Source organism: Melopsittacus undulatus, chromosome 1, assembly GCF_012275295.1.
Source record: "Melopsittacus undulatus isolate bMelUnd1 chromosome 1, bMelUnd1.mat.Z, whole genome shotgun sequence".
NCBI lineage: Eukaryota > Metazoa > Chordata > Aves > Psittaciformes > Psittaculidae > Melopsittacus > Melopsittacus undulatus.
This window is the reverse complement of record NC_047527.1, coordinates 143,991,579-144,018,048: the sequence shown is the minus strand read 5'-3', so window position 1 is coordinate 144,018,048 and position 26,470 is coordinate 143,991,579. Positions and strand designations below refer to the sequence as shown.

Genomic DNA, 26,470 nt, shown 5'->3' with positions numbered 1-26,470 from the left:
CTTACTGAAAGGTTGTAATTAGTGTAAGCACTGCTTAACATAAATCAGAGCTTTGCATTTAACATTTCAAATGAAACATCTTGACAAGATGTAGATTATTTTATGTTGGACACAGAAAGCAGCTTTTAGTAAAATATTGTAATGATGATTTGAAAAAGCTTTGAAATCAACAGATGACAAGTTACTGAAATTAGGGAGGCCTGACCTGCTCTGCTAGGAACAGCTAGTACATCAGCTAGACTTGGTTTTATTTGACCTTAAATTTCTTGCAATTGTTTTCTTTCTGATGAGTTCTAACTTCCTTCAATGTTACAGGATTTTGTTGGCATTGCTGTTCTGGTTGCTTTTGGAATCTAATTTCATTTTCTACAAGATATGTTGAATGTTTAAAACAGAGAGAAATGCTAGGAGAGCAGAATGTTCTTAGCACTGCTGGGTATTTCAAGCCTGTGATTTATTTGCAATGTAATTCAATTATTAAAAATAGACAGTATTTTTATATCTTTCAATTCTGCTATATACCAAATCACAAAAGCCAGATATTTTCTATTAGTGTTTGATAGTATGTGGTTACTGAGGCCATAAAAAAAATAAAGGGCACTTACCGTTTTAGTATAAACTATGATTAATTTTTATTAGGATGATACATTTATATATTATAAACTGACAATTTATTTGTAGATTTTTTTCCCTGCAAGTTTAGCAGTTTCCCCTGGTGCAGAATGTAGAATTGTATATGAGATATTTGAGTGTCTAAAACGATGTATGATAAATGAAGTAGCATGCTACTTATACGCTTATCATGTTCCCTGACTAGCAACAGGTTCAGCAAAGGGCACAGCCAGTAAATGAAATTTTCCACCAGGACAATATATCATCACAAGAAATGTATGCGTTGGAAACTTACAAGCTTGCTCAAGATGCGGACAAGGTGTGAAATGGTAAAAAATGAAAAGCAGAAACAGCATATAGTAAATTTCAAATTCAGCTGTATTTCCATATTGACTGAGCCTGGTGCTTTAACTGTTTGAAGTCACGTAGTTTAGAAAATAATAAACCCATGCACAAGAATTGAGCTCATCTTTAATGCTAGGATCAAATGCCTTCATTAGCTATCTTATGACTTCTTTTGAGAAAAGAAACAGTAAAGCATCTAGTGAGAATGGTTTTTCTTAAATCCCCTTCAGAGCCTAAGTATAAGACAATGTCTTTAAATGCATATTTCTTCCTCAGAGTTACAGGTTGAAAATCTGCTCCAGGAAATGTTTATCATAACTTTCAACACTCTGTGGAGAGCACTAATTAAAAATAATAATAAAAACCCAGGGAAAAGGAAAAGAGAAATGGTATCTGTATATTTCCCAGTGGAATTTAGTTTGTTTACAAAAGCAGTTCATAATGAAAATTTCTGACATATAACCGTGGAATCCTAACACACTATAAATACTCCTGTTTTCTTGCAAAAAGGTACACCAAATACCAAGGAAAAACTTGGCATTCTGGTGGTAGGTGGACTCAAGGCTAAAAATACACTGAGAGTGTCTGGTTTTATGGCTACCAGCTGTACAGCCTCAGTAAAGAAAGATAAGCATTCGGAAAGGTGATCCAATTCTGGAATTCCATCTGAAAGGAGCTTTTGAAACTTCCTGACATTGAATTGCTACACTGTAAGGAATCTAGCATGATGACTTAGGCTTGTGTCTGTCTTTTATAGTGGTGGCTGTATTTAAATGCGTAAAGAATTTTGTAAACTGAGTAGCAAATCCTGCTCTTTTCTTACATCCTTACTGGATAAAAGGTGTCTGGAGAGATTTGGCTGATTTAGTTTTACTGTGAAAAGCAATTTTAAAACCAGCAGAACATACTTTGGGCTATAATGTCTTTCTATTGCCTTTTTTTTTTTCTCTACCAGAAAAGCCTCACTTTATCTTTCCTCACCTCATTTCTAACTAGCAACCCTCCTCCTACATCCCACTCAAAACCAGAAGGAAAATATGTTTACAGTCACACTCAAGTATTTATTTCATAAATGCTCTATTCCCAGCCAACATATGTTGCTGATGAACATCTTGTTTCCATGGGCTGAATTAGTGCCACCCTATTCTAAGGATGTTAGCGACAAAGAGTCACATAGAGACACATGCAAAGGAGTTGTATTTTCTTAATGAACAAGAAGTAGCCCCTCTTCTGGAAGCAGACTTACCCTGTTCACTCTCTAAGCTATATGGCCTTTCCTAATGGCAGTGCTGATGTGATTTAGACAAGCACTTTGGAGAGCAAGAAAAGACTCTCTGACACACCATGTCTGCAGAGAGAATCTGTCTCATGTCTTCAGGTTGGTTCTCCCAAGTGCTTCATTTTTCATCCCATGTGTTCAGGCTTTCTCTCTTCCCCCAACAATGACAAAATCTTGCCTGACTGAAATCAAAGGTAATTCTGCTATTCCATTCGATGGGGCCACAATTTCTCCTCACGTTTTTGCCTAATTCCAGGCTTTCTTGATTTATGTTCTTTGGCTTTATACTTAACATTTTTGTGCCTCACCATCTATTTGGATTTACTGCTTCTCTGTCCATATAAAACCCAGATTTAGTTTTCATTTTGTGGTTTTCTCTAACCTTTTATCCTTATAATACTAATTCAGAACCAATCTTTTCCTGCTTAGACAGACTGCTGTCTTTTGAAACAGAGTGAATCAAAGTCTAAAAAACAAAGAAACCAAGACAATGAGAGCTCTTTGGGTTTAAACAGACATAGAGCCTGTTACCTTCTTCACACTGTTGGTATCTCCCGTGCCTGCTCTTTGTGCTGCTGAGTTCACTCAAGCACTGATCTGTAGTTCTGAAAGCCAAGACCTCTTATTCATTCACAAGTCATTTATTTACTACTATTCCTCTATTCCTTTCTTGCTGTATATCCAATTCTTTTGATAATTGGCTTATTTTCAGTACCAGCTGTTTCATCCTCCCTTGCTGGATGGGTTGTGACTTCCATGAATCCTATCTCCATCCAGTTTCTATTCTTTCCCCCAAAGTCTTCTGTTGCTCAGGACCATTTTCTTGTTCCATAGTATTTTGGTATTCTTTAAACTTTACAGAATGTTTTAAGGATGTGAATATCAATTTGCATAAACACAGCAAAATATAGATCTTGTTAATTTTCTTCTGGTTTTACAGAGGACAGGTAGACCTGCAGTAAACCCTGATAGCATCTTTTTATTTGCCACCCTTCTCAGGAGTGTCAATGAAGATAAAACCAAATGAGTTTCATCCCTGTTACCATGGCATGATGCCACATGAACAACCCCAAATATTTACAATTTTGTAACGTATTGCCAGAGAGAAAACCATCTGGAAGCACTGTAAAAACTAATGGTTTTAGTTGACAAAGGAGTATGCTTCTTTACCTGTTTTGTACCTTTTTGCTCTGATACTTCAATACTTGTCTATTAGTTTCTTCCTTCTGAGACAAGTAACATCCTTGCCATTAAAACGTACTCTTCCAGAAATAGCCACGTGGGGAATCACAGGATCTTAATTAAGGGAGATAGCAATGATTTAACTTTGATATCTTGTTTGAAAAGCCTGGGGACATTTTCCTCTCAGTCTACAAGACACTGTGGTCTCTAAAAGAGCCATTTAGTACCTATGTGGCTCCTAAAATTCATTCTGCTTTCTTCCTTAAAAACTTCAGCATTCTTGCCTTGTTTTGGCACTACATATACTTGACTTTATGGGTGTAATTAGTAAATAAGACAAAGCAAAGCAAATATACCACAAGCCTATGAGAAATAAGTGTTGAAAAAAAGAAAAAGTTTGCAAAATAAATTCTCTGTGGCAGACTGTATAAAACACATGAGCTGCCCATTCAAGTTCTGTGTTTATTCTTGCTTCAAAGTGCAAGTACAAGGTTTATATTCATAGAATCATAGAATACTGGGTTGGAAGGAACCTCAAGGATCATCTGGTCCAACCTTTCTAGGCAAAGCATAACAGAGCTAGATGCCCCAGCACCCTGTCCAGGTTCTGTATTCAAAGCAACATTCAGGCATGGATTTTTCCAGTTCTTCAAAACTTCCATAGATTTTTCTATAGGCAGTTCTCCTACCTAACTAAAAATGGCTAGAACCTTTCTCAGCTAGCAGCTTTACAGTTCAGACCAGGACAACTCAGGCCTTAAGGAGCAATCTTGCCCATCTGGAGGGCCATGAGAAACCATCAGATTCAGCAAATGCAGCTAAGACATCAATCTTTACTGTCTTTTCTAATTCCCTGAAGACAATATGAGGAATCATCACCTAGTAGTATAGTAGTATAACCTGGATTTATGATGTTACAGTATTACCTTGCTGTTTAGACAAAAAAAGGCCCCAACATGGGGCAGCACTCAATCTTTTATCATTCCATCTGATCAAAGGCCGAGGACTAATATCCCAAAGTATATTAATAATCCCTTCTCTCACAGACCGCAAGACCAAGAGAAATACAGCTCTCCTCACATTTTTCCTTTGTGCTTGATGAATATACTCTTGATTTTACTGGAAGTCTTCTGTTGCCTTTCTGAGACCAGTCAACTCTTGATTTTAATGATACAAGATTATCCCTAATATTCACCCTTAAAAGACATGGATTATATGCCCTGAATTTATGGATATTACAGGATTCATTATTTATTGGGGGTTGGGAGGGATGAAAGAGGAACAGAGAACAGAATAATCCAAGGAATTAGACCCAATCTCCAATGTAAAATAAACTTCTCAGTCTTTAAAAGCCTACAAAAATCAAACCATGTCAGTAAAGATTTGGTAGCATTTTAAATTAACTCCAGCAGAAAGAAAGGCCACTCAACTAGGGTCAGGAGGAAAGACAATAGAAAAAAATGGCTTTTGTGGTTCATTTAAAGCACAGCCTCAAAAGTAAAACCCGCTGATTGCAAGTGCAATGAGTCTGAGGTTACATGAACTTAATATTAACTTTACAAATCAAGAACTTTATGATGAAATGGATCTCTTAATTAGAAAATCTCCAGCTACTTTGTGGTCTGTGGAGACGTTATCTGATCGTTCAGTGATGTACTTGTGGTTTGTAAAAATGGGGACCCTTAAAGATCATCAGAGCCAAAGTCTTTTCCCTGGGGCCTTTTTACTCTGCTGACACTTAGTGAAAATCTACCAGCAATACACTCTCCAGAGCAGCAATCATTAACTCATTCAAAGTCACAGGCACAAGGGTCTGGGGTTAGCAACTATTAATTAGTGTAATTATTCCCAGGATGACAATTACCAGTTGCAGGATCCACTTAACATTTATTCTCAAAACTTGTCTTTCTGCAATGCTAATGTTTCTAATAGGTTCATTTACCACCATTTACTGATTACATTTACTATAGCATACTGTTTCAGATGGACAGGATGGAAAGCCAATACCTAATATTGACCTTTAAAGCATCCTGAGATTAGAAAGACTGCTCCTACCATCATTAGCCACATCATGCCATCGAAAAACATACATACACTGTTTGTGATAGATTTGTGATATTTCTCCTCTTTAAAATGTACTCACAAAATTATTTTAATGGAAAAATAACATGGAGTGTTTCAAACTATGTTATTCAATAACATTCTCATTCAAACTAATACATTGTATATATGAATTGTACAATTTGCGACTATTTCAGTTAATCATATGCACACAGCAAAATTTCCAACCTGATTCTCCAGACTTCATTACAAGAAAGTAACAATGAGAAGAGGCACGAGACTGTACAAGTCTACAGTCTGTGTCTGCTCAGCAGTGTCCAAATCTGGCATGGTGCTGAGCCATGTTGACACCCTGTGCAGTTCAAAGAAATAAGGATGCTTGTCAACATTTAAATCAGACCTATGTATTTCCTAAAGGAAGAGAGAAAAATAAATAACATAAATGTAGTTTCACCTGCTTAGGGAATGTAACACACCTCTCCTGTGAACAGGGACATAAGATGTCCACAACAAACAATACTTTGATAGGACATAGAGCTAATTCATCGAACAATAGATGGAAGCAAGCCTTTGATGGGAATATTTTTCTCTAGATTTTGAAAAATGAATGTATTGTAAATACATGATGGGACTAATTTCACCCACTGCTTTAACAGATCCTACTGATTCCAAAGAATATTAATCTTCTGCAAATCAGAGCCCTAAATTTCAAAGCACGTAAACAATGATAAATCAGAACTGGTCATACATGGAGGCTACAGAAAGAGGAAGATTATCTGTTAAAAGGTAATACAAGAGTTCCTCTTTCCAATACCAGTATAGTCTGGATTACTGAAACGAGAGAAAGGTTCTCTAGTACAAAAGCAGAAGTGTGAAGGGAGTATGGCATCGTGTTATTCCGACACGTTTCTCTTTCTTCATTCTCCATAAAGCTGACAGCAAGTGCAATCAGGGATGTCATACACCAAATACCAGAGTTCAGAAGGGGCAGAGGAACAAAAGTATTGGTGGCACATTTTCTGGAGAAGCTTTAATTCTTTATTGTTACTATGCTAATGAGTTACAAATCAATGTTCTTAAAACTGAGTTAAAAACCTGTGTTTCAGAGTAGTAACATGCTATTTTAGCATATATTTTAAAGGGTCTCCTGGACAGCATCTTGACTATGCAGCAGTAAGTGGAAGCAGCAGTGTTGCTTTTAAATGTGCTGCTAGATTGTATTTGTGAGCATTTGATGTTCTTCTTTAATAACCTCAAGTAAAAGGCTGAATGAATTCAACAACAGTAGCTGAAAAAAGTGCAATGAGTCATATTATAGGAAAATGGAGAAAAGGATACAGGACTCTCCACTGAGCACAATCCTATATTGTAGGCAATCTGTGATAACACCCTTTTCATTTCAGTTCAGTCCCATAAAATTACCACTAACATTACAACTCATGCAGAACACAGATAAATGTAAAAATGTCACAGAATTCTTCCAGATGGGACTTTTAGTTCCACTAGATCACCATCTACTTTTTTACTTGTCTAATATTTCATTACAACCTTCCATAAGTTAATTTTCTTTCCACTGACCATGTAAATCACAAATCAATTTTCATTTAAAATGCCTGACTACAGATTGCTCCTGAAAGCTCAAAGCATATGCTTCAGTGAGCTCTCCAACATTCCTAATGCACATTAGAAAAATGTTGTGGTTTCTTAAAAATCTTTTTAAAGGAATTAATTTTACATTAAAGTCTGGCATCAGACCCAGGGAGTGATATTCCTCCCTTCCATCTCTTCCCCCTGCCCGGACCCAAAGGCAGGTACATTTTGGAAATGTAACCCTATGTAGAGCTAAAAGTCTTCCATGACAATGACATTTGTTCCTTAATCAAAATTCAGGCAAAAATATAAACTGCTTTAGATTTGCAGAAAGCAGATGTGATTACTTAATCCCAAACTCCTTCTGCAACCATGTACTTCTCTAGGGGGAAGAAGACAAGAAAAGGAGGAAAACCATTCACACTTCAGCCATTGGCTGTGCTTTATTTGAGCCATTATTTTTATCATATTCTAACATAACCATTGTTTAGGCTAAAATACTACTATTGCTAACTGTACTTAAGGAGGTAGCCCCCTTAAAACCAATGGGATATGCCTGTGAGACAAGAATTCAGCCTTTAAAACAATCTATGAGAAATTTGTTATAGGAATGACCAGGAAATACCTTTAAAATTGATTCTCTGTTCTTTGCTCATGTTAATTTGAACATAGTATTCTCCCCCTACAAAACTGTAAACACCCATTTGTCAGACTGAACTTGGGAAACATGGTTTCTATAGCTGGTTTTGCTACTGTCCTGCTGAGAAACACAGGGTGGTCACTTTGCTACTCTGTGCCTTACTTTCCCCATCAGTAAAGAGTGGATCATTAAAATGACCCTTTCTTCATGTTAAACAGGAACAATTAAATGCCTGAGCTGACATATACATAAGCATTTACTGAATCAGTAAGAAGTAGGAGCAATCATGTGGTCATTCAATGCTTTTTATAGGTAGACTACATTTCCTCACACTTTCTGTACTCTTAAATCTCAGACTGTTTTCACGCATTCTTGGTACTTGAGAATCACAGTATGAAACTTTGAAGGACAAATACTCCATCAGATCAACCTGGTGTGGTAGGAAAAGGAAGGGCTATATCTGCTCTTGGAACACAAAGGAATTGCAGCCCTTTCTCATGGCATGACTCCAGATCACTGAAGGTTTCTGAATTGTTTAACTGCAAGGGAAGAGAGAAGCACAGGTCCTCCAAGTTTCTCTCCTGATCTGAACCCACAAGCCTTCCCCTCACTCTCTTCTCCTCTACTTACCTAGCATATCCATATTTACCATGTCTCCCTCCACCTTTGGGATTGTCCTTCCATCTCTGAAGTTCAGTTCTGTACTGTTTTGCATCGCTCTATCACAGCTCTTAGCAAGACAGAACAGCTTTGAATTCCAAGTTCTTGAAGCACTCTGACACTGGGATTCTAGCTTGGGGGTGATGGAGAGGGTGTCAGTTTAAATAAGGCTGAGTGCTCATGACAATTGAAAGTAGCTCTGCGTTAAGTGGGGCTCTTTCTCATAATGCAATATGTCAGTGCTGACCGCTGAAATGGGGGAAGGGAAAGGCTCTTGAATAGTCTCTGTAAATAGGGTCTTGCCAAACCATTTGCAGGTTATAGTCAGCCAAACCTTGAGGGTCTTCACATAGGGGTTTTAAAAACCCAAACCCCCAAATGTCAACAGAGCCTCAAGCACCACATCTAATGTGAATCTGCCTCACTAAAACTGAGAGTTGAAGGCCTCCAGATTTGGCTCTGTGCTGGCATATCACAATCACCACTTACAGCTGACCACTTACTTGTAACAGTCACATGGAGTTACTTCAGATATGACGAGGTGTGGGGAAAAATGTTTACTCGCTTCCTGATGTAAAGAAAACCCATCATTTAAGAAGAAAGCTATTCACAACAGGGAAGCATCCGAAAACACGTCTATTAATAGTCACTGGAATTTTTATGCAGTAGGGATTACTATGAAGACAACCTGTCTGCTCCTCTAACAAGACTTTTAAAGTTAACTACTTAATCTAAATAAACAAGTAGTTGGTTGGGTATCTGGCCAGTCAGTAAAAGGCCCACAAAAATATTCCGTGTGGGAGATGCCTGTGAGTTGGTTCAATTAAGTGGCTAGCTGAATTTCTGTTTTCCATTTGCCTGGCCAGCTCTGGGCCAGAAGGCTGTGGTTTTGTGGTTTTACCTCACTTGGGTTTCTTTATTTTCCACTCATATTTCCTTTGCTGTCTTTTTGTTCCATCAGCAATGGATTGGCAAATGCCTCTAATGAAGCAGAGGTGAGCATCCAAAGAGGAATCCCAATTACAGTAGCCAGAAAGCATATAGATACTTGAACATCTTTCCTTTAACTAGATCCTCCACCTCTTGACATTACGTTGTGAAATTCTCAGAAGCTTCTATTATACAGCTTGCTGGATAGACTGGATGAGGCAGCTAGCTGAAGCTTAAAGGGGGCAGTAGAGGTATATACACATGCTCATAGGTACAAGCTGGGATGTGAAAAAGAAACTATTCAAAGTCATATTAGAAAGAAAAGGAAATCAAAGAGATCTCATGAAAACCATGCACCCTCTTGAGAGTCTTTTTAACTACCCATATTTTCATGCAATTCTGAGTACTTCTTGATGAGGAGACTAAAATCTATACCAAAAACATGACACTTGGGAAGCCTGTGGTTACACTGTGAATCCCACACTAGCAAATACAGACCAGAACTTCAGTTTAGATGTCTACATACCTATTTCAGTGCCTGCCAATAGATTTATATACACAAACATTCAGGCATTCCATTTTCAATTTTTCTACATTTATTAAACAGAACATTACAGCTACTGGTGGCTAAAATCAGAGCTGCCAAGTTAAATTTAAACTCTGCAGGTGCTGATGGCAGAGTTCCTACGTAAGCTGCACAAACCTGCAACCTAGGCACGGAAGAGAAGCCTCTACCTAAATAACATTGCTCTGAATCATCAGCAATGAGGATGTGTTTTTATTATATATATACCAGTCACCAGCTACTTCTTCCTGAAGCACTAATATAGGTTTTAAGGCTACATGAACATTAGAAAGCAATTTGCTGCAGTACAAGAGGATCACTAGACAGAGGCAGTTGGTTCTGAGTCCTTCAGAACTTCAGCAGATGCAGCTTGCTATACAGCAGGATTTACTTCACAAACGATGGCTTACCTCCTGCCTTCCTACATCACTTCAACAAAAATGTTTCCCTTTTGGATACCAGGAAATTTAGGTTTCTCAGCCCCAGGTTCTAATCTCCACAATGCCATTTATAAAATGATCAGATCAGGAGACAAAGAGAATGCAAGTGTAATGTAACTGTGTAGAAATTGCTCAGTATTGGAAATCTCATCTCATTCTGTTATTTACTTTTCTCCAAGTGAGATAATTATATTTGTATAGGTATAGGTATAGATATAGATTAGATGTTACATTACAAAGCCACAAGGGTTCCTGATCTTGTTAACATGATGGTTGTCATAGTCTGTTTTGTTTTGCATGAGCAAAAGCTCATTACTGAGAACCCTTGTCATTCGCATTGACTTATGTCTTCTTAATGGAGCATTTCTGAAATGAATGGCAGGACATTTCAATTCCAACTGTACCTTGGAGTCTGCTCCCACTGAAGTCAATGGGGTTTCAGGACAAAAGAAGTTTGTAGCTTGTGTTTTTACAGGCACACCCTAGCCTCTTGTTCAGTGTGCTTTTAAGGAAGGCCAATAGTGATTTTCAAATCATTTTGCTTTCAGGAATTATTTCAGCATGTCAGCTGGTCTATTTGGCTACCTTTTGTACTAGATGACTTGCACACTTACGTTCTTCTAGGCCCAAAGGATGCTATAGCTCTTTGTATTCCATGCAGTGCAGTAGGATGCCCTGATGCAAATACACAAGCCTTGCCCTGTCTCAGTTAGTCAGAATAGGTATAGTTTGCTGTGCAAAAGAGGTGAACTAAAATCAAGTCTCACTGCTGGGGAGGGTAATCGCAGCGCTGCTTTTGCATCAATCCCCTGCCAGGCAATCCATAGACTGGTTGCTCTGGAGGGAATCACTTACCCTTCAAGCTAGAGGTAAGATGCCAGATAAGCAGTAGCCTGTAAAAAGGGATTAAAGAAAGAGATAAAACCAGGGGGAAAGATTAAGATAATTTACCCTTGTATATTGTATCCATCATGAATCCCATTGTCAGTATCTATTGTTCAACTGCCTGACAAACTTCTGCTTCAATCCCCTCCATAAAAGCCTCCATCATATGGAAAGTTGCGTACCTTTCACGGGTTTATAATAAACTGGAAGTGAGTAACAGTGCGATATCAAAGGAAATAAAACTCCAGTTGCTATTGCTGCTGGGGTTGCCTTCTGAATGTGGCTTATACAATATTTCATCTGTGCTGACACCTTTCACTCTCAATTATTTGGCTGCTGTCAAAACAAATCAATCATATTATAGCACTGTGTCTTCATGTTACCATTCCACTGCAAGTTAGCTGCATTAACTTTGAGATATATGGAAGTATAAAATTTATCTCTATTATTTATTTCATACAACTTTCTCCCCTGTGAATTATCTCACAAACATTGCAAACTCAAATTATCAGATGTCAAACATTGACTAAATATAAATACCACTAAGAAATTTTACAATAATGGCACTCACAGGAACATAAATGCATAGATACACTTGATAAGCTTTACACTTACAACCAATTATATTCTTCTGACAAATGGAACAAACAGTGTATGTTTTTAATTTCAGTTCCAATTGGCCAAGGTGCTCATATTAGATAAATGTAATTTCATAAGATATAACATTGAACTGCCACTCCTGCTAACGCAGGGTAAAACAAAGATTTAAAGAACTGATTTTGTCACCAGTAAAATGAAAAGAGGACAAAAAGCTGGGAATATTTTTTAAAGATGACACAGTGCTGGGAGGGGGACACTGTTTTCCTTTACTGCTCACAAGCATTGATTTGGGAACGCAAAAGCTAAACTCTTGAACAGTCTGAAAGTGACTGGTATGTTCAGATGCTAGACTCAGAGAAGATGTACAAAATCTGTTACTGAGAGGTTTTATCCTTTAAAAAATGAAAAAAAAAGAAAGAAACAACTTTCAGGTTGCCAATAAGTGAATTTCCTGAAAACTTACTACTATAATTTCCTTGAGTTTTAGACAGGATTCATGTCCTGTTATAATTGCATCTCCTAAAATACAGAAGCCAAATATACTGGGAAAAATCACAACAGCTTTATCACCTCCAGACATTTGCGTCTTCTTCATTTGTTATTGCTGATGTAATGGGAAATCAGACAAATATACATTCAGGAATATTTGTCTTGTAAATAGCTTTTAAAAACCAAGATGAAATATAAAGGATGGACAGAAATGACACTGGATGAGGAAAAGGACAAGAGACTGAAACGGGATCTGAGAAACAGGAAGGGAGAAATATTCAAGGATCAGATTATGTAAATCTGAAGCATCAGCACTGACTTGAATAGAATTAATCATGGAAGTAAGATGAGAAACTTGTCTTTATGCTTAAGATTTATTTTTAGCATAGCATAATTTATCATAACAAAACACAAGTAAAAGAAGAGTCTGTAAAGTATGTGAAATCTACAGCTGATAAACTTTAAAAGCAATATCCATGTTAAAATAAATAAGCAAAAATCCCTATAGGAGACAATAGCCTAAGAACCAAATTGTGTTGGATCATACTAACCTTGCTGAAAACTTCTAATCCTTCTGTGGGCTGGAAAAGGTCACTAAGTCCCAAGTAAGGAAAATTCATGTTATTATTGCAACTACTGAAAAAGTCTAATCTCTTTTAGGTCTATGAACCAGAACAAGACTTACGAATTTAGGACATTTAGCAAAGGTCTAAATGAGTCTGAGAAGCTCAAGGCATCTAACAGTAGCGATTTAAGCCACTTTGTAGGAAAGCGTAGCACTAACTATCAGCACATTCCTTTACAGGTGGGAAGAGAGGTGCAGAAACCATGGATGAATTGTCTGCCATCACATGGGATGCCTGGCCTGGAGTGCAGAGCAGAACACAGGTCTCATGTCTGGGCTCTCTGCTACATCTGTCAGAGCAATAGGCTTGTAAAGACCAAACATTCCAGGAACGGAAGCAGCTTCAGGGATCAGCAGCAAAATGAGATTGAGGCCTGAAGATCTCCACACGTACAGATTTCTACCCAAAGGACATAAGATTGCAGAGAGGTCTGGGGATGGGGAAACTCAAGGAAGTTTCACTTTCATCATTTCTGATGTCACCAGACAGATCCTGTTCCCATTTTTAGAGCAATCTCAGTGGCAGGCAGACAGATGCTGTAAAATGTTTCAAGGTGCATAAACGGCAAGATCCGAATAAGCTGTAGCAGTTCATAACTTTCCATGACAATAAAACACGGGAGATTTCCATCAGAAGAGGAGGTGTGTGGCTCTGTGCTACAGAATCACATAGACTTTAAAGAAATTTAATCTAAAAAATTGGCTCCTAGGTAGTTAACTTGTATGTTCCATGCATTCAAAAATCACACTATTAAAAATGCCCCATAAACCCAGTTGGTCAATAAAGACTTTGTTGTTTTTATGAGTCCCTAAATATATATGTGCTTGATTAGAATCTCACTGGTCTATCAGGAACAAAGTTTGTAACAAGGGAGTTTTTAAAACATGAATCATAGGGATTTTATTAATACAAACACCACGGAAAAACAAAGGAAATTAAACTACAAAGACTATAAATGTCTGACTTAAATCCACTAAGGCAAGGAAATTAAGTGTAAAGGCTGCAAATCCATTCTGGTAATCCTTCTACAACTCACTCTATTGTAGAGCCTTGGCTCAGCATACAAGTCATATATGCATATACCATACGGTTGTACCTACCTATTAGCATGTGATCTACCAGTGCATGTAGCATGTGTGCTACAATGTGGAGGTGAGGAGCAGAGTGACAAACACTCGCTGGGATTTTCACTTGCATTTGAAATTTCTTGGCTTTTGTAAGATTACAGTAAGTTAAGTGCTTCACATTATTGGAATGAGTTTTCTCTACATTAATTTAAATTGTCACGGTCTAAATTCAAGAAGAAGATTAAAGGCTCCTGGAAACAGGTGCAAAGATACACTTTAAAAGCAGCATTAAAATGCATCCATGTTCTGGTTGACAGAAATTTCATTTATATTCCTGCACACAGAATATTCCTGCCAGGAGCAGTATCAGTCAGAGTCACGGCTCAATAAAGGGGTACATTCCCAGAAAAGTCCAGGTCCTGTGTACCAGACACACCACAATTCCCAGCCTTGAGGGTAGTGAAACAACAGGGTTTTGGTGGAAAGTTTGGGGAACTGCAGACTACTCCTGTCTTTCCCATCTGCTTTTTGGCATAAAAATCTGGAAACTTAGACTCTGCCAAAACATAGCCTGCAAAGTTTAAGTAGGTGTGAAGACTTTGATTTCAGAATTAATCTGAGCTACATCACATCATTTCTCCTCACTGATGTCGTTCCATAACCACTAGTAGCAAAAAAATAGGCATGTCTGAAGTCTAGTTTGGGTGGAAGTCAACAGCAGAGCACACAAGCATGAAGACTACTGCATTTTAATGCCTCTGACGGTAGGCCTTTAACTTATGGGGCAGAAAATTCAAACAACAAATAGCTAACACACTGGGAGTGATCAATAAACAACTAGTAACTAATAAAACCCTGAACCTTTCACATTCCCTCTGTTAAGGCAGCAGCTTCCCACTGAACAAGATAAGCAATTAACATGGGGCCAAGCATTCCCATGGGAGAAGCCTTGTATGGTGGGGAAAAACAAGCAAAAAAAACCCAACCTAGTAAGGTTCTTTCCGTACCACCCTCAGAAAAACAGGTTTTGCTCTTTCTCCCAAAAGCAAATGTTAGGCTTCCCAAACACTACATTTCCTGGGAGACCAGATGGAGACACAGAACTTTCTACCTACCCCATCTTTAGGGATCTCTGCCCATTATTTCAGGTCCCCTGCAGCATAGTTTAGATGAGATACATCTGTTAGACCAAGGCAACCTGCTGTAGTGGCTGCTAAGCCACAGGCGCTCTGTGCATGCCACAGCATGCTTAAAGATGCATGGATTTCTCCTATTTCTTTCCATGTACTAAGTACAGAGGTTAGTCTTTGGGGGTGCCTAACCCCTTCTTTATGTGAGTGAGCCCTTCACAGTGACTGCGTTATGTGCAGCATTTATACAGTGATAGGGGAGGTATATTAGATTTGAAGTCTTCACAAGAATTGCTAGTGAGTGCAGCTCCTTTTCTTGGTTCTTGTCATTCTTGTTCTGGTTATGTTAGTACACTGCAGAAGTACCTGGGAATAAACTACTCCTCTAAGTGAAACATCATTTTGATTATTACTGACATTGGTGCTCATTAAAATACATAAGTGAAACACTGCCTTTCTGTAGACTCTGAAAGCTATTTCATGTTACTTGAAGGAGAATACAAATGAATAGGGACTGCATCACTTTAGTTAAAAGAAGAAAATGTTCTAAAACCCTGGAATTTGGACTCTAGATCAGTAAGAAATTGAGGTTTGTAGTTTACTTTTCTGTCTCTTTTTTGTTTTTCATCTTTCTCTGATTTCTGATTTTGAAGGTGTGTGTACATGCAAGAATGGAGACAGCATGTTTATCTGTTACACAATTAATAATACAAATCTATGCTCAGATGAAACAAGATCTAATAAGTGTAAACAACACATTTTTTGCTTTCTGTTACCATTATCTTTACTTAACATGCATTTTGAGTGATCTCCACATATGAAAGCCTTTTTAATTTTTTACCATCATCTGTGTCTATTGCTACCCATATCAGTGCATTTTAATGGCTGTCTCCTAGTTCTCAAGATGCTTAATACATCTCTCCTTTCATTGTACTGCAGCTAAAATATGACCTGTCACTGTTTAAGTAATGTAATCTAATGATTTCACATTTTTAGCTATGCAAAGCTTCCTTTCAGCATTGAAGCTTTTCACTAATGATCTGGGGACATAGTTTGGTCTCATTTCTTTGAGAACTCCAGACTAAGAATCTCTGAATTGGAAATAAATTACTGGCATCCACTTTAGGAACAGTACAATGCTCAGTGGAAATAAAACACACAAAGATTCAGTGCTGTGAGGCCAGAACTTCCAACTTGTTGATTTCTTTCAAGGTTCAAGTGTTATTCTAGCTCCGTATCAGTGGATATATCATCTAAAACACTGCTGTGCCATTGCTATGTGATGTAATATATTCAGGGGAATCCTTTGCAGAGACTCCCCTGCTGTTCTCCATTGTTCACAAGTAGCCAGCAGTGAGCTAACAGGCAACAGTGGGGTAGTTTCTTCTCATAACAAACATGCACTCCATACTGAAAGTATAGCTAATATACCTTAACTTTTTAGCTAAAACTGCTTGGCTGTCAAGGAAAAGTGAACAAAAGAAGAGGACAGGTTTCAGCAACCCCTCCGGACTGAAATACATTTCCATTTACCAGTGACTTCAATGTGGGTTAAAAATAATATCAAAAAAACAAGACAAACAAACTCAGCCCCCCAGAAAGTCTCTTTCTGTTCAGATATGCAGAAATATTACATTGAGACATAAAAATCAGGTGGACTTACAAAGATAATGTCTTTCAATGAATATCACCTCCCAGGCATTACTGAATACTCTTAGATTAAGCAACTACTAGTCCCTTGGAGAAACTCTTGACAAGGATAACTAAAATTGAAAAAGGAACACACTCCCCCCAGAACCTAGAGAAACCTGACATGGCAAACGGGATGCAGAAGCTGAACCTGTTCAACTCAGCAAAAAGATTCCCAAAGGTGGAAAGCTGAACACTGATGAATTCCAGTTTGGATGCTAAGAGGAAAGCTGTCAGTGTTTTCTGCATTAAGTCAATGAGGACAGGCTAAGAAGCAGTGGATTAAAAGCAAAAGACACACAACATATTGTCTGAAGGGCGCCTGCCTCACTTGTTACAACCTCACCACTGGTACAGACTCCTCCAAAAGTTTTGCTAGTTAGGAGAGCAGGCTGTGTTCCAACAGTAGCTCTAAGATTTGGTGAGAGGAAAACAGGTGTGTAAATCTGTTTTGGACAAAAGCTTTCCTGGACTATTTTTAAGCTTTTAGCTTCAGTATTTTTAGTGGATTACAGTAAAAAGTTTTAGTTGTTGATTTTACTGTTTTCTTCAAAGAACTGTTGGTGGAAACCAAGGTTCCATAGATGAATATGTTTCATGTTCAGGGATTTTTGTTTGAAGTAGATGTCTCTACTCTGCCACCAAACCTCTGGTATCTCAGTAAGTTGTATTACCTGCATACGCAATTTGCTTAATAGGAGCCAGGGTAAACACATATTTTCCTAAGTTTCACAGTAGGAATTTACACATTCACATTCCTTCCATGTGTTCACACATGCTAATTTGCTCAGGGAACAGACATGGTATAACAGTATGTATGGCAAATGGCACAGTGTAATGAACAGAAAATAATCAAGTATGTATCAAGAAAAGCAGTTTTGAAAGAGGCTTAGTCTAAACCTCTTTCCACTTACAACAACAGAATTCCTGTTGGCTTAGCGGTGGATCAGGACCATATAGCAACTGAGCTATTTTACACAAATAGATTTAGAAAAAAGCTGAAATCTTACTTATAAGAAACTGACAACTGCAGAATGGGTAATTTCACTGAATAAGTTACACTGTGTAATTTCCATATCATTAATAGCTCCATTTTACCAGTGTCTCAATTTTTTAAAGAAACTCTTGTTTTCTCATTTTAAAGACTTAACAGTTTTCCTCTGATTCCTATCACTGAATGCTCTTTTCTTTCCACAAGCAAGGGTTTTCATTGCTTTATACAATCACCCTGAGGTCTCATATTATCACCCTGCACCAGACCTGAACGTCCCCAAGAAGAAAATCAGTTAAACAGAGATGTGGATCACACAAATATGGTGGGATTACTCCCTTGATCAATGTTTAGTATGAATTCAAGTAAATCAGAACTTTTTCTGAATTCATGTATCATTCTTTTGAGTTACCCAGCTGGGGGAGTTTGGGGTGAAGAGATTTAGAAGTTGACCGGTGAGAGAAGAATAAGCAGACAGGAGAAGACCCAGCTCACAGAAGTTGTGGACATCTATGCTTCATTGCACTGGAAATTCAGGGACAGGAGACGTGACAACACGAGTAGTAAGACAAGTTAGAAAACTGCATAAAAGCATGTCAACTGTTTGTCCAGTTTGAACATGCCACAGTGAGCTGTTAGAGAGATGGAAGTTGATGAATGTGGTCTGATTTCACCTAAAGGGCCGAATTACCAAAACTGTGTTAAAGCACGGTCTCGTAGGAGGATACCTGTAGAAGTGCTGGATACAAAACAAAACACACATTCTGTAATTATCTTTCAGCTACCCACAACAAACAGGGACCAGAAGTCAATCAGGTTCAATTGAACTGATGACACCACACAGCTAGAGATGTTCTTTAGAAACACAGCACTCTCGGCTGACTCCCACCTTCATTCACACATGTATTGCATAGCGGAAGCAACAGGAGCTTACAACTGTTATTCAGGGCTCATAAGACCTACCTTGACCAAGTTACTTCATTTCCCTGTGTATCAGTTTCACTTCCAAACAATGAGGGCAGTGGCATTTGCTTACAGGGTCCAGAGGGAAGGGTAGACAAGATGATAAAGAGCAACGCAACTAAGTGTGTTGGGTTCTGTTCCCTTCAGCTACTCTATGGAGAGCATGACAGCATCTATATACAGGGAACTGCACCTGATGCTGCAGCAAGTCCCTATTTGATCCCATGCTTTCATCTACCAGTAAAGATTATGAAGGAAACCTTTTCATCCGGTAAGGTCATTGCTTGCAAAATTTATTTGGCAGCAGAGTTACACCTTTTAGCTAGCAATTAGACACCCATGGCTAAACTAAAGAGCAAAGGTTACCTGCCTTAATCCCTACCCTCCAGCTTCGCAACACAGGGTGAATAAATGACGTAAGAACTGCACGAGCTTATGTTTATTTATAATACTACATACCCAGCAACTATATAACCTGGAGCACTCCAGAGTGGAAGGATACATTTTTATAATGCCTGTTTCTTCATTAAGATTTCATCATCCACCTACGCTAAAAAGCCACTTCCCCTTCACTTTGTTTTATCTGCTTTTACCCGCTCCTGTTCCTGCATTATTTTTTTAATCTCCAGTTCCCTACTTTACATGCACTCTCAAATTTTAAACAAGCAAAATTTGTGCATTAGTGTGTCCTTTTCATCTAAGATTTATGAATGACAGGTTCTTTGGTGCAGCTTAATGGTATGAAAGAGACATTATTTTAAACATTAAAGTGAAAACCATTTACAACTATGATAAGAGAGGTCTGTTGACATTAAACTTTAAAACACGCACAAGGTAAAGGCAAGTAGTTGCACCAACAGGTGAGAGTACTATGCACGCGGTTTGTAAGGGAGTTTGTTCAACACATAAGCTGTCTCTTCCTTTTCCCTGTTTCTCAACCTGTAGGATTAGGTACTTCAAACTATTCGTTTGGTAATGAGCAACCACCAGAGTTTAAGAGCTAAAAAATACATAGGGCACAGCACAGAGCTTTCATTCCATTCAAGGAAGACTTTCCCTGCCATTTACATCACAAGAAATAATAATAAATAAATAAATTGAAAGGATTAGAGCTTTATTTTGGTACTTCCTGCTTACACCTTGATCACCTTCACACTGGTCAATCACTTTGTTACTATCCTCTTCCATTAAAGCTGTACTGTTCTATTGTAAGATACTGACTAATACTTACGCTACTACACTTTGGCCAGTTCAGTAGCAATTGCTTTCTGAGAAGCAATCAACGTAATTCAGAGCAGCAAATAAATACATCCAATCAACATAGTCCAGAGTAGTAAATAAATGCATCTATATTTTACCTCATATGTGTTTGGATTGAGTACTGTTTCTAACAATGCTAGACACATTGAACAGCAGAAAATACTAGGGAAGAACAGGGATCTTGCAGAACAGCTTTTCAGTCTGATTTTAGACCACAGGGAGAATGCAGAGATATCTTAGGTAGAACTGTTGCAAACAAGGTATAGCTCAGACAATGGGGAGATTACATATAGAGATGAAATTTTTGCTTGTGACTTTGGAGTCATATAACTCTCCCTCAACAGTTTGGATGGGGATGGCAGAATCTTACTGATAAAGCAGATGTCCCACAGGAAGAAAGAGAAGACATATCCAGAGCACTGATGGCAGCTGAGAAAACACTATTTCAAACTAAAAGGGTGGGGGGGTTAAGTGATTTTCATGCAATACTGTGGTTTTAGTTGCCCCTATTCATTTAGATACCCTAATCAGCGGTGGTGAAACAGAGTACTTGTCTTCATGCTGTCATTTGAAATTTTAAAACAAACTGTGAGTAGGGAACACTGATCACTGATGACAGAAAAGCCTAATGAATCATTCAAGCACTTTACTGATCCATGGAATCCAAGACCCAACCTCCAATCTTTGTTTATAAAAACACAAACATCTCTCAAGTATTCAAAAACAATCCAAGTATTAACTTTCAGTACTCATCAAGAACAACATTTCAGTGCAAAAAGAGTTTGCTTGGTTTAAAAGACAGAGATTCTGTGAAACAAACAGGCAAAAGAACCTATTAGAAATTACAAACATGCCTTACCTTGTAGATTTTGCAATGGCAAAGTCATAATGCCTCCTGCTGCAGCTGCTGCTACCAGCCCTTGGATATTGGTGAGATTCGCAGTAGGCAGAGTCAGGACGAGCCCTTGTTGGCCCCCCAGCTGTCCAGCCATGTTGAAAGGAATAAGGATAGGCTGATTCAGGGCTGGAGTGCCTCCTGGCATCACCCCCGCTACTGCTGAGGCTAACTGTTGGGCTGTCAGGAGTGGCTGCAACAAAACACACACAGCAAGCCGATTTTGTTGTGCATAGCTTGGTACTACACACCTATAACTCTTCTGGCTTGGGATAATTTGGTGTTCCATTACAGATATACACTGCTTCCAGTATTGGTGTTCCATTACAGATATACACTGCTTCCAGTGTCTTCAGGTACACACAGAAAGTTTTGACAAACCTGACAAGCTGAAGCTGTAAACCTTACAGTCATGTAGCATGGGAACAATCCTGGTTGAATCTGAACTGGTAAATGCATTACACATGCACTGAAGATAATTTACGAACACAAGAAGGCCTTACCTAAATGCAAACATTTCCCAAATTTTCCCAACTGTGTACTGATAGTAACAATTACCAGAAGCTACATGGACCAAAACTTTCCTGTGAAGGGGAAGAACATTGAGTATCCCTTTAGAGTATGGCTGAGCTTGGATAAAATTGTGAAGTAATAAAGGAAATGTTTTAAAGTGTTATACAGTGCCATACTATTATGCCTATGTTTCGCTGCAAAGAAAATAAATAGCTGGCATAAAAGATAATGAAATGCCTTTTTTACTGCAGGAGCTGTGTGTGACAGGCAGAACTGTCAGAACCAATAGGTTGCATTAAAATTGCACAAGCTTTTTAATATTGAATTATGACATGTATTTAAAAAATAACTTATATAGGAAATTGAAATAATTTAACCTCTTAAATATGAAAAACTGCTAAAGTTTTATTTTGGAAAAAGATACAAAGAGCTGATCTCTCCAAACAAGTAACTTTAAAAACACAGACAATACACACATGCTCCCTTTTTGTAACACTAAATGAATTCAAACAGAAACACCTTTCTTACACTACACAGATCAAAGATGACCAATTGCAGTTATTTACTTTTCATCATATTGCAGGTCCCAATTAGTTGAAATGAAAGATACTGACCTGAGGCCCAACAGGGAATGCAGGATGGGACTGACTGGGTTGGTGCTGGTCTGCTGGGCTCGTGTCAGGCAGCACTGTATTTCCTCTGGCCTCTGAAATCCAAAGAGCAGATTGACTTTAATATCAAGCCTGGAGACTGCCACATTGCCTTCTACTCTGATGTCACATAACATCAAGCTGAAAATGATATGTTAAAGTGCTTTATCAATAACTCAAGCACTCAAATCACTTATCAGCTGCATAAATTATGCTAACATTCATTCAGACCAGCCAACTCATTCAAGGAGCTACAAAAATCTGACAGCAGTGAAACTGAAGCTATCATCAACCCAGCTAATGTGGGTTGCATTATACATCAATTTACATACAGTACATGAGCACTCTGCGCGTGTGGGAACTGCATTTTTTACGCTTAGGTGAGCATCAGCCATTCTAATTTCTGAAAGCAAAAATTATCTGGAAAAAACAATCAAGTCACATCTACTTTGTATCTTAATAAAGTCTCTTCTTTTGTCAGTTACTGAGGCAGCAAAGGCTGTACGAAGTGCCTTTAAAAAGCACTGTGAAAACTGAAACCAGGTATGCTTCCAAATGACAGCTTGTTTGCTAAATTGCATGTGGGGGATGAGCAAAATTCTGTGAAACCAAGGATTTCCAGCATTTACTGAGATGATCAATATCCAACAATCGAACTATATGCTGGGCACTAACGACTTGCTAAGCACAAACCACAGTCCAGCCCTACCAGATTTTGCTGAAATCCACAATACAGATTTGGAAAGGAAAAAGAGAAGGAAAAAGAGAAAGAAACAGGTGCTACTGGTTGTAAGAAAGCACCAAGATGCTTTCAAAACCACGTCCCAGTCCTCCATTTCCTCCGGGTGAAGGACTCGCATCGATTCACAAGTTTTTCAGGCACAATCAGGCCCACATTTATCTTTGAAGCTGGAAGAATGACAGCAAGTATCAAAAGAAGCTGCAAGAGTACTGTGGTCTCTTGAAAAGAAAACCCTGGCAATGGCATCAGGTTTCCTGGTTGGTACGATAGCTCCAGTTTTGTTAGTGGTTTCTGATGAGCAGTTGAAATTCTGTTTTAAGTAAACCTTAATGAGATGCTCTTTTCCAATGTTTATCCTATGAAAAGCAAGTGAAAGGTAATTCAGACCCAGTTTATTGGCACATTCTGGCATAGTAAGGAAAAAGGATATGATTCTCTCATACTTATAAATTTTAAAGAGGGTATTATCAGCTCATTTAAAACAAATTCTTCTAGATATTCTCCAAGGGGACAGACTTATAAATAATGGAAATGTGGAAAAAAAAACCCACCAAAAAACCTTCAGCACATTAAGGTACAAATAAAATTGACTGCTACATATTATTCAATTGACTTCTACTCTACACCAAGGTGTCAATCATAACAGCATTTTAGAATAGGATTAAACAATAAATGTGCAGAGTTGTTATGCAGAAACCTGAAAATCTGATTAATTTGTAATATTTTTGTGTGGTCTCAAAAAGCCAGAAACGGACATTGCTTTGGGAATACTTACAAAAAGTCCCTTGAAATATTTGATTTGGAACTAATAAAAACATACAGACTTGCTGACATTTTATAAAGTGAATTCTATATTTTTGTGATTGTTTGGCATTTTAATGACCACTGCCCTTTAATAATGATAAGCTGACCCACCATAATCGGAGAGGACTCCAACAATTACCTAATAATGTGCAAAAAGAGACCAGTCATTTTCTTTTTACTGTGCAATTTACTCATCTGAGTTACTTGAAAAGAAAGAAATGTAGCTAGATGCATGACAGTCAGTGAAAACTGTTTCTTTCAAACACATGACAACCCTTGTGCTGCTGCCATCCCTAAGACCAAAGAGAGGTTTGCTTCAGTATGGGTTCCTCCTACACAAAATACAGTGCTATGCTACTAAACATAATTTTACCTTTGGTAATTTCCACACATTGTAATGGGGTTTTTTAATCTCCTCTGTATGTGTCAAGTGATATTAGATCAAAGGCTCAATAGCAGTGAATATATCATCACTCCCTTAAGATCAAATCTTCTAAGTCAGTTTTATGTATGCATTTTTGAGGACTGAAAATTTTGTCTTTGTGTGTGATTTAATTAATATTAAAACAAGCTCTTGATAATCTGCCACATCATTAAATCATCCTGTGAAAGCTTTGGGAGAAGAACAAAACTGGACTCAAACATTCACTGGAATTAGATTTAATTGCAATTACCACAGCTCAAGCTTTCAGAAAATAAGTAAGTTCTGAAGAAACAGGCCTTTAATATTTATTTCTGCATGGTGCAGCTATCCTAAGAACCACAGTTTTCTGTTATCTGTACCCTACGGATTTTGCAGTGTTTCATCTCATAACCTGTATGTAGTACAAGGACCATAAAGCCAAAGTTAATTACGCTGCTTTCCTTTTGCATTGCCCTAATTGGAATCACTTAGGATTACATTTCTTGCACACTCATCACAGATGATGCATCTTTTTATTAAAGTGCTTGAATCCTCTGCCTGCTGCTCCTAGCTCACTTCCCACATGATGCAGGCAAAACAGCGCACGCTTTTACGTGCACGAGTGTGGTCTTACATGGCACCCTGTATGAAATGATGCATACCTGTTCTCAGACTGAGATTCTCACCTTTCCTCTCATGCCCCTGCTAATCCACCTGCTATAACAGCTACTCAAGAGCCAAGATTTTCTTCAAAGCACACAGGAAAACCTGCCTGCTGGGCTGGTGGTAACTACAGCAAAGCCGTGATTTTAGAGTTTAAGTTCTGTTGCCTCACACACACTGACAGCATTTGTTCCTCACTGTACAATATCTTTGGTGGGACACACAGGTCAAAGCTCCCAGGAAAGCAGGCAGAGCGGAGAACACTGGTAGAAGGCTACTTTTCCTCATAATGTTGACCATGTGGATTCCTGATTTCAGGGGATCAGAGGAGTCAGGAGAGCTGTGTCACAGCTACTATTTCTGATTCACAGATTCATTGCTATAATTTGGAAAAATACCTTCAGTAAGACCATTCTCCTAACCTGGCAGTGCACAATCCCCTGTGTTGTTTTTCATCTCTGTTTTACCGCCTTTGTTTGGGAGTTCATTAGTTCCAGATGCTGGAATGACCTCTGCAGGTAAATTATTCCCCTGTCCACATTCCAGTCCTCACTAATAAAAATGGCCTGTCAAAATCTAGCCTAGATTTTCCACTTGTCCAGATGCAGGCTATTACCTTCTGTTAGCCTATTCTCTGATGCTGCTCAGCTTCCTATCAGTGAGGGATATGGCAGCAAGGAACTAGGACTCAAAGCAGTCCCTATGGAGCTGGGAAGTGAGCATCAGCACCTGTTCTGTTCTCAACTATGGTTTGGAAAGTTTCTGCTCTCCTCACAGCTCCCACTGCTGGTGCACAAGGGACAGGGTGAAGGCAGTAACAGGGCACCGACCCTGGAGAGAGAAGTAATTCTCCTTAACACCATTTGCCTAGGCAGGGAGCTAAGACTTCTCTCAGGCTGTCACAGCAGTGCTCCGTTGGAAGTCTATGAGTCTGCTCAGTGGTACCATATGAACAGACAGGAGTGCTATTGCCAAGGTATGGCCATGACTGTAGACAAGGCTTTAATATTTAATAAGCAGTATTCATCATATGTGATTCATCATAAATTAATTATAAATTATATAATACATAAACTCACCTCTCGGCCCACCAAGGGGCTGGAAGGGCATGACACAATAAAAAATTGAAGTGCATTGTAAACATTGTAAAATAACCCTCTTGAAATAAAATACTATTTAAAATAAAGCCAAGTAAAAAAAAAAAGCAACCTTCTTCTCCCCTTATCAAAAAGAAAAAATATCCCCCAAACCAAGCAAAAAACCTTGTTGAACAATACCTGGTTTAAAAATAAGAAACCACAAGAGAAACATCAGATGGAAAAAAATTCCACATCTCAAGGCCTCCGAGCCTCATACAAAATTACAGCTGTAAACGTACTGGTTATAAACTGGCTTTCCACACTTTACTTCCTTTTGTTTCTTACACATCTCCAGCAACACAACAGGTAATTCAGTTCTAAAGTCTTCATTTCCCAGTGCCCCGCAGAGGAGGGAATGCTCCAATCCCCACTTTATAACTAAGTGAGAGACTCAAATCTGGATTCTTAAACCAGCACCATTTAGGCACCTAGATCTCTTCAGCTGTAGTTACACTGGGCTGCAGTTATACGTGGGTCAGAATACAGAACTGTAACTCCCTGGGTAGCTGCTCCAGGTTTACCAGCAGCTCTGGCAAGGTGAGCCTGCATGTGCTCCCCAGCACCCTGTGTTCAGATGCACCTCCCATCATGGTCCTTGTCTCTCCTGGTGTCTGATGCTCACAGGGAGCCTGCAGCTGACTGGCAAGTGTGACCATA

The 26,470-nt window shown here is 38.5% G+C and overlaps 1 protein-coding gene across 1 annotated transcript in view; it reads right to left on the bottom strand.

Moving 5' to 3' along the window:
* Positions 1–26,470, bottom strand: part of POU6F2 (POU class 6 homeobox 2) — a 297,021-nt gene that overhangs the window by 154,593 nt on the left and 115,958 nt on the right. The window contains exons 3-4 of the mRNA XM_013128511.3: positions 22,027–22,118; positions 20,864–21,092 (exon numbers count right to left, since the gene is read on the bottom strand). Of these exons, the coding sequence (XP_012983965.3) occupies positions 20,864–21,092; positions 22,027–22,118 (321 nt within the window). The remainder of the gene's footprint in view (positions 1–20,863; positions 21,093–22,026; positions 22,119–26,470) is intronic.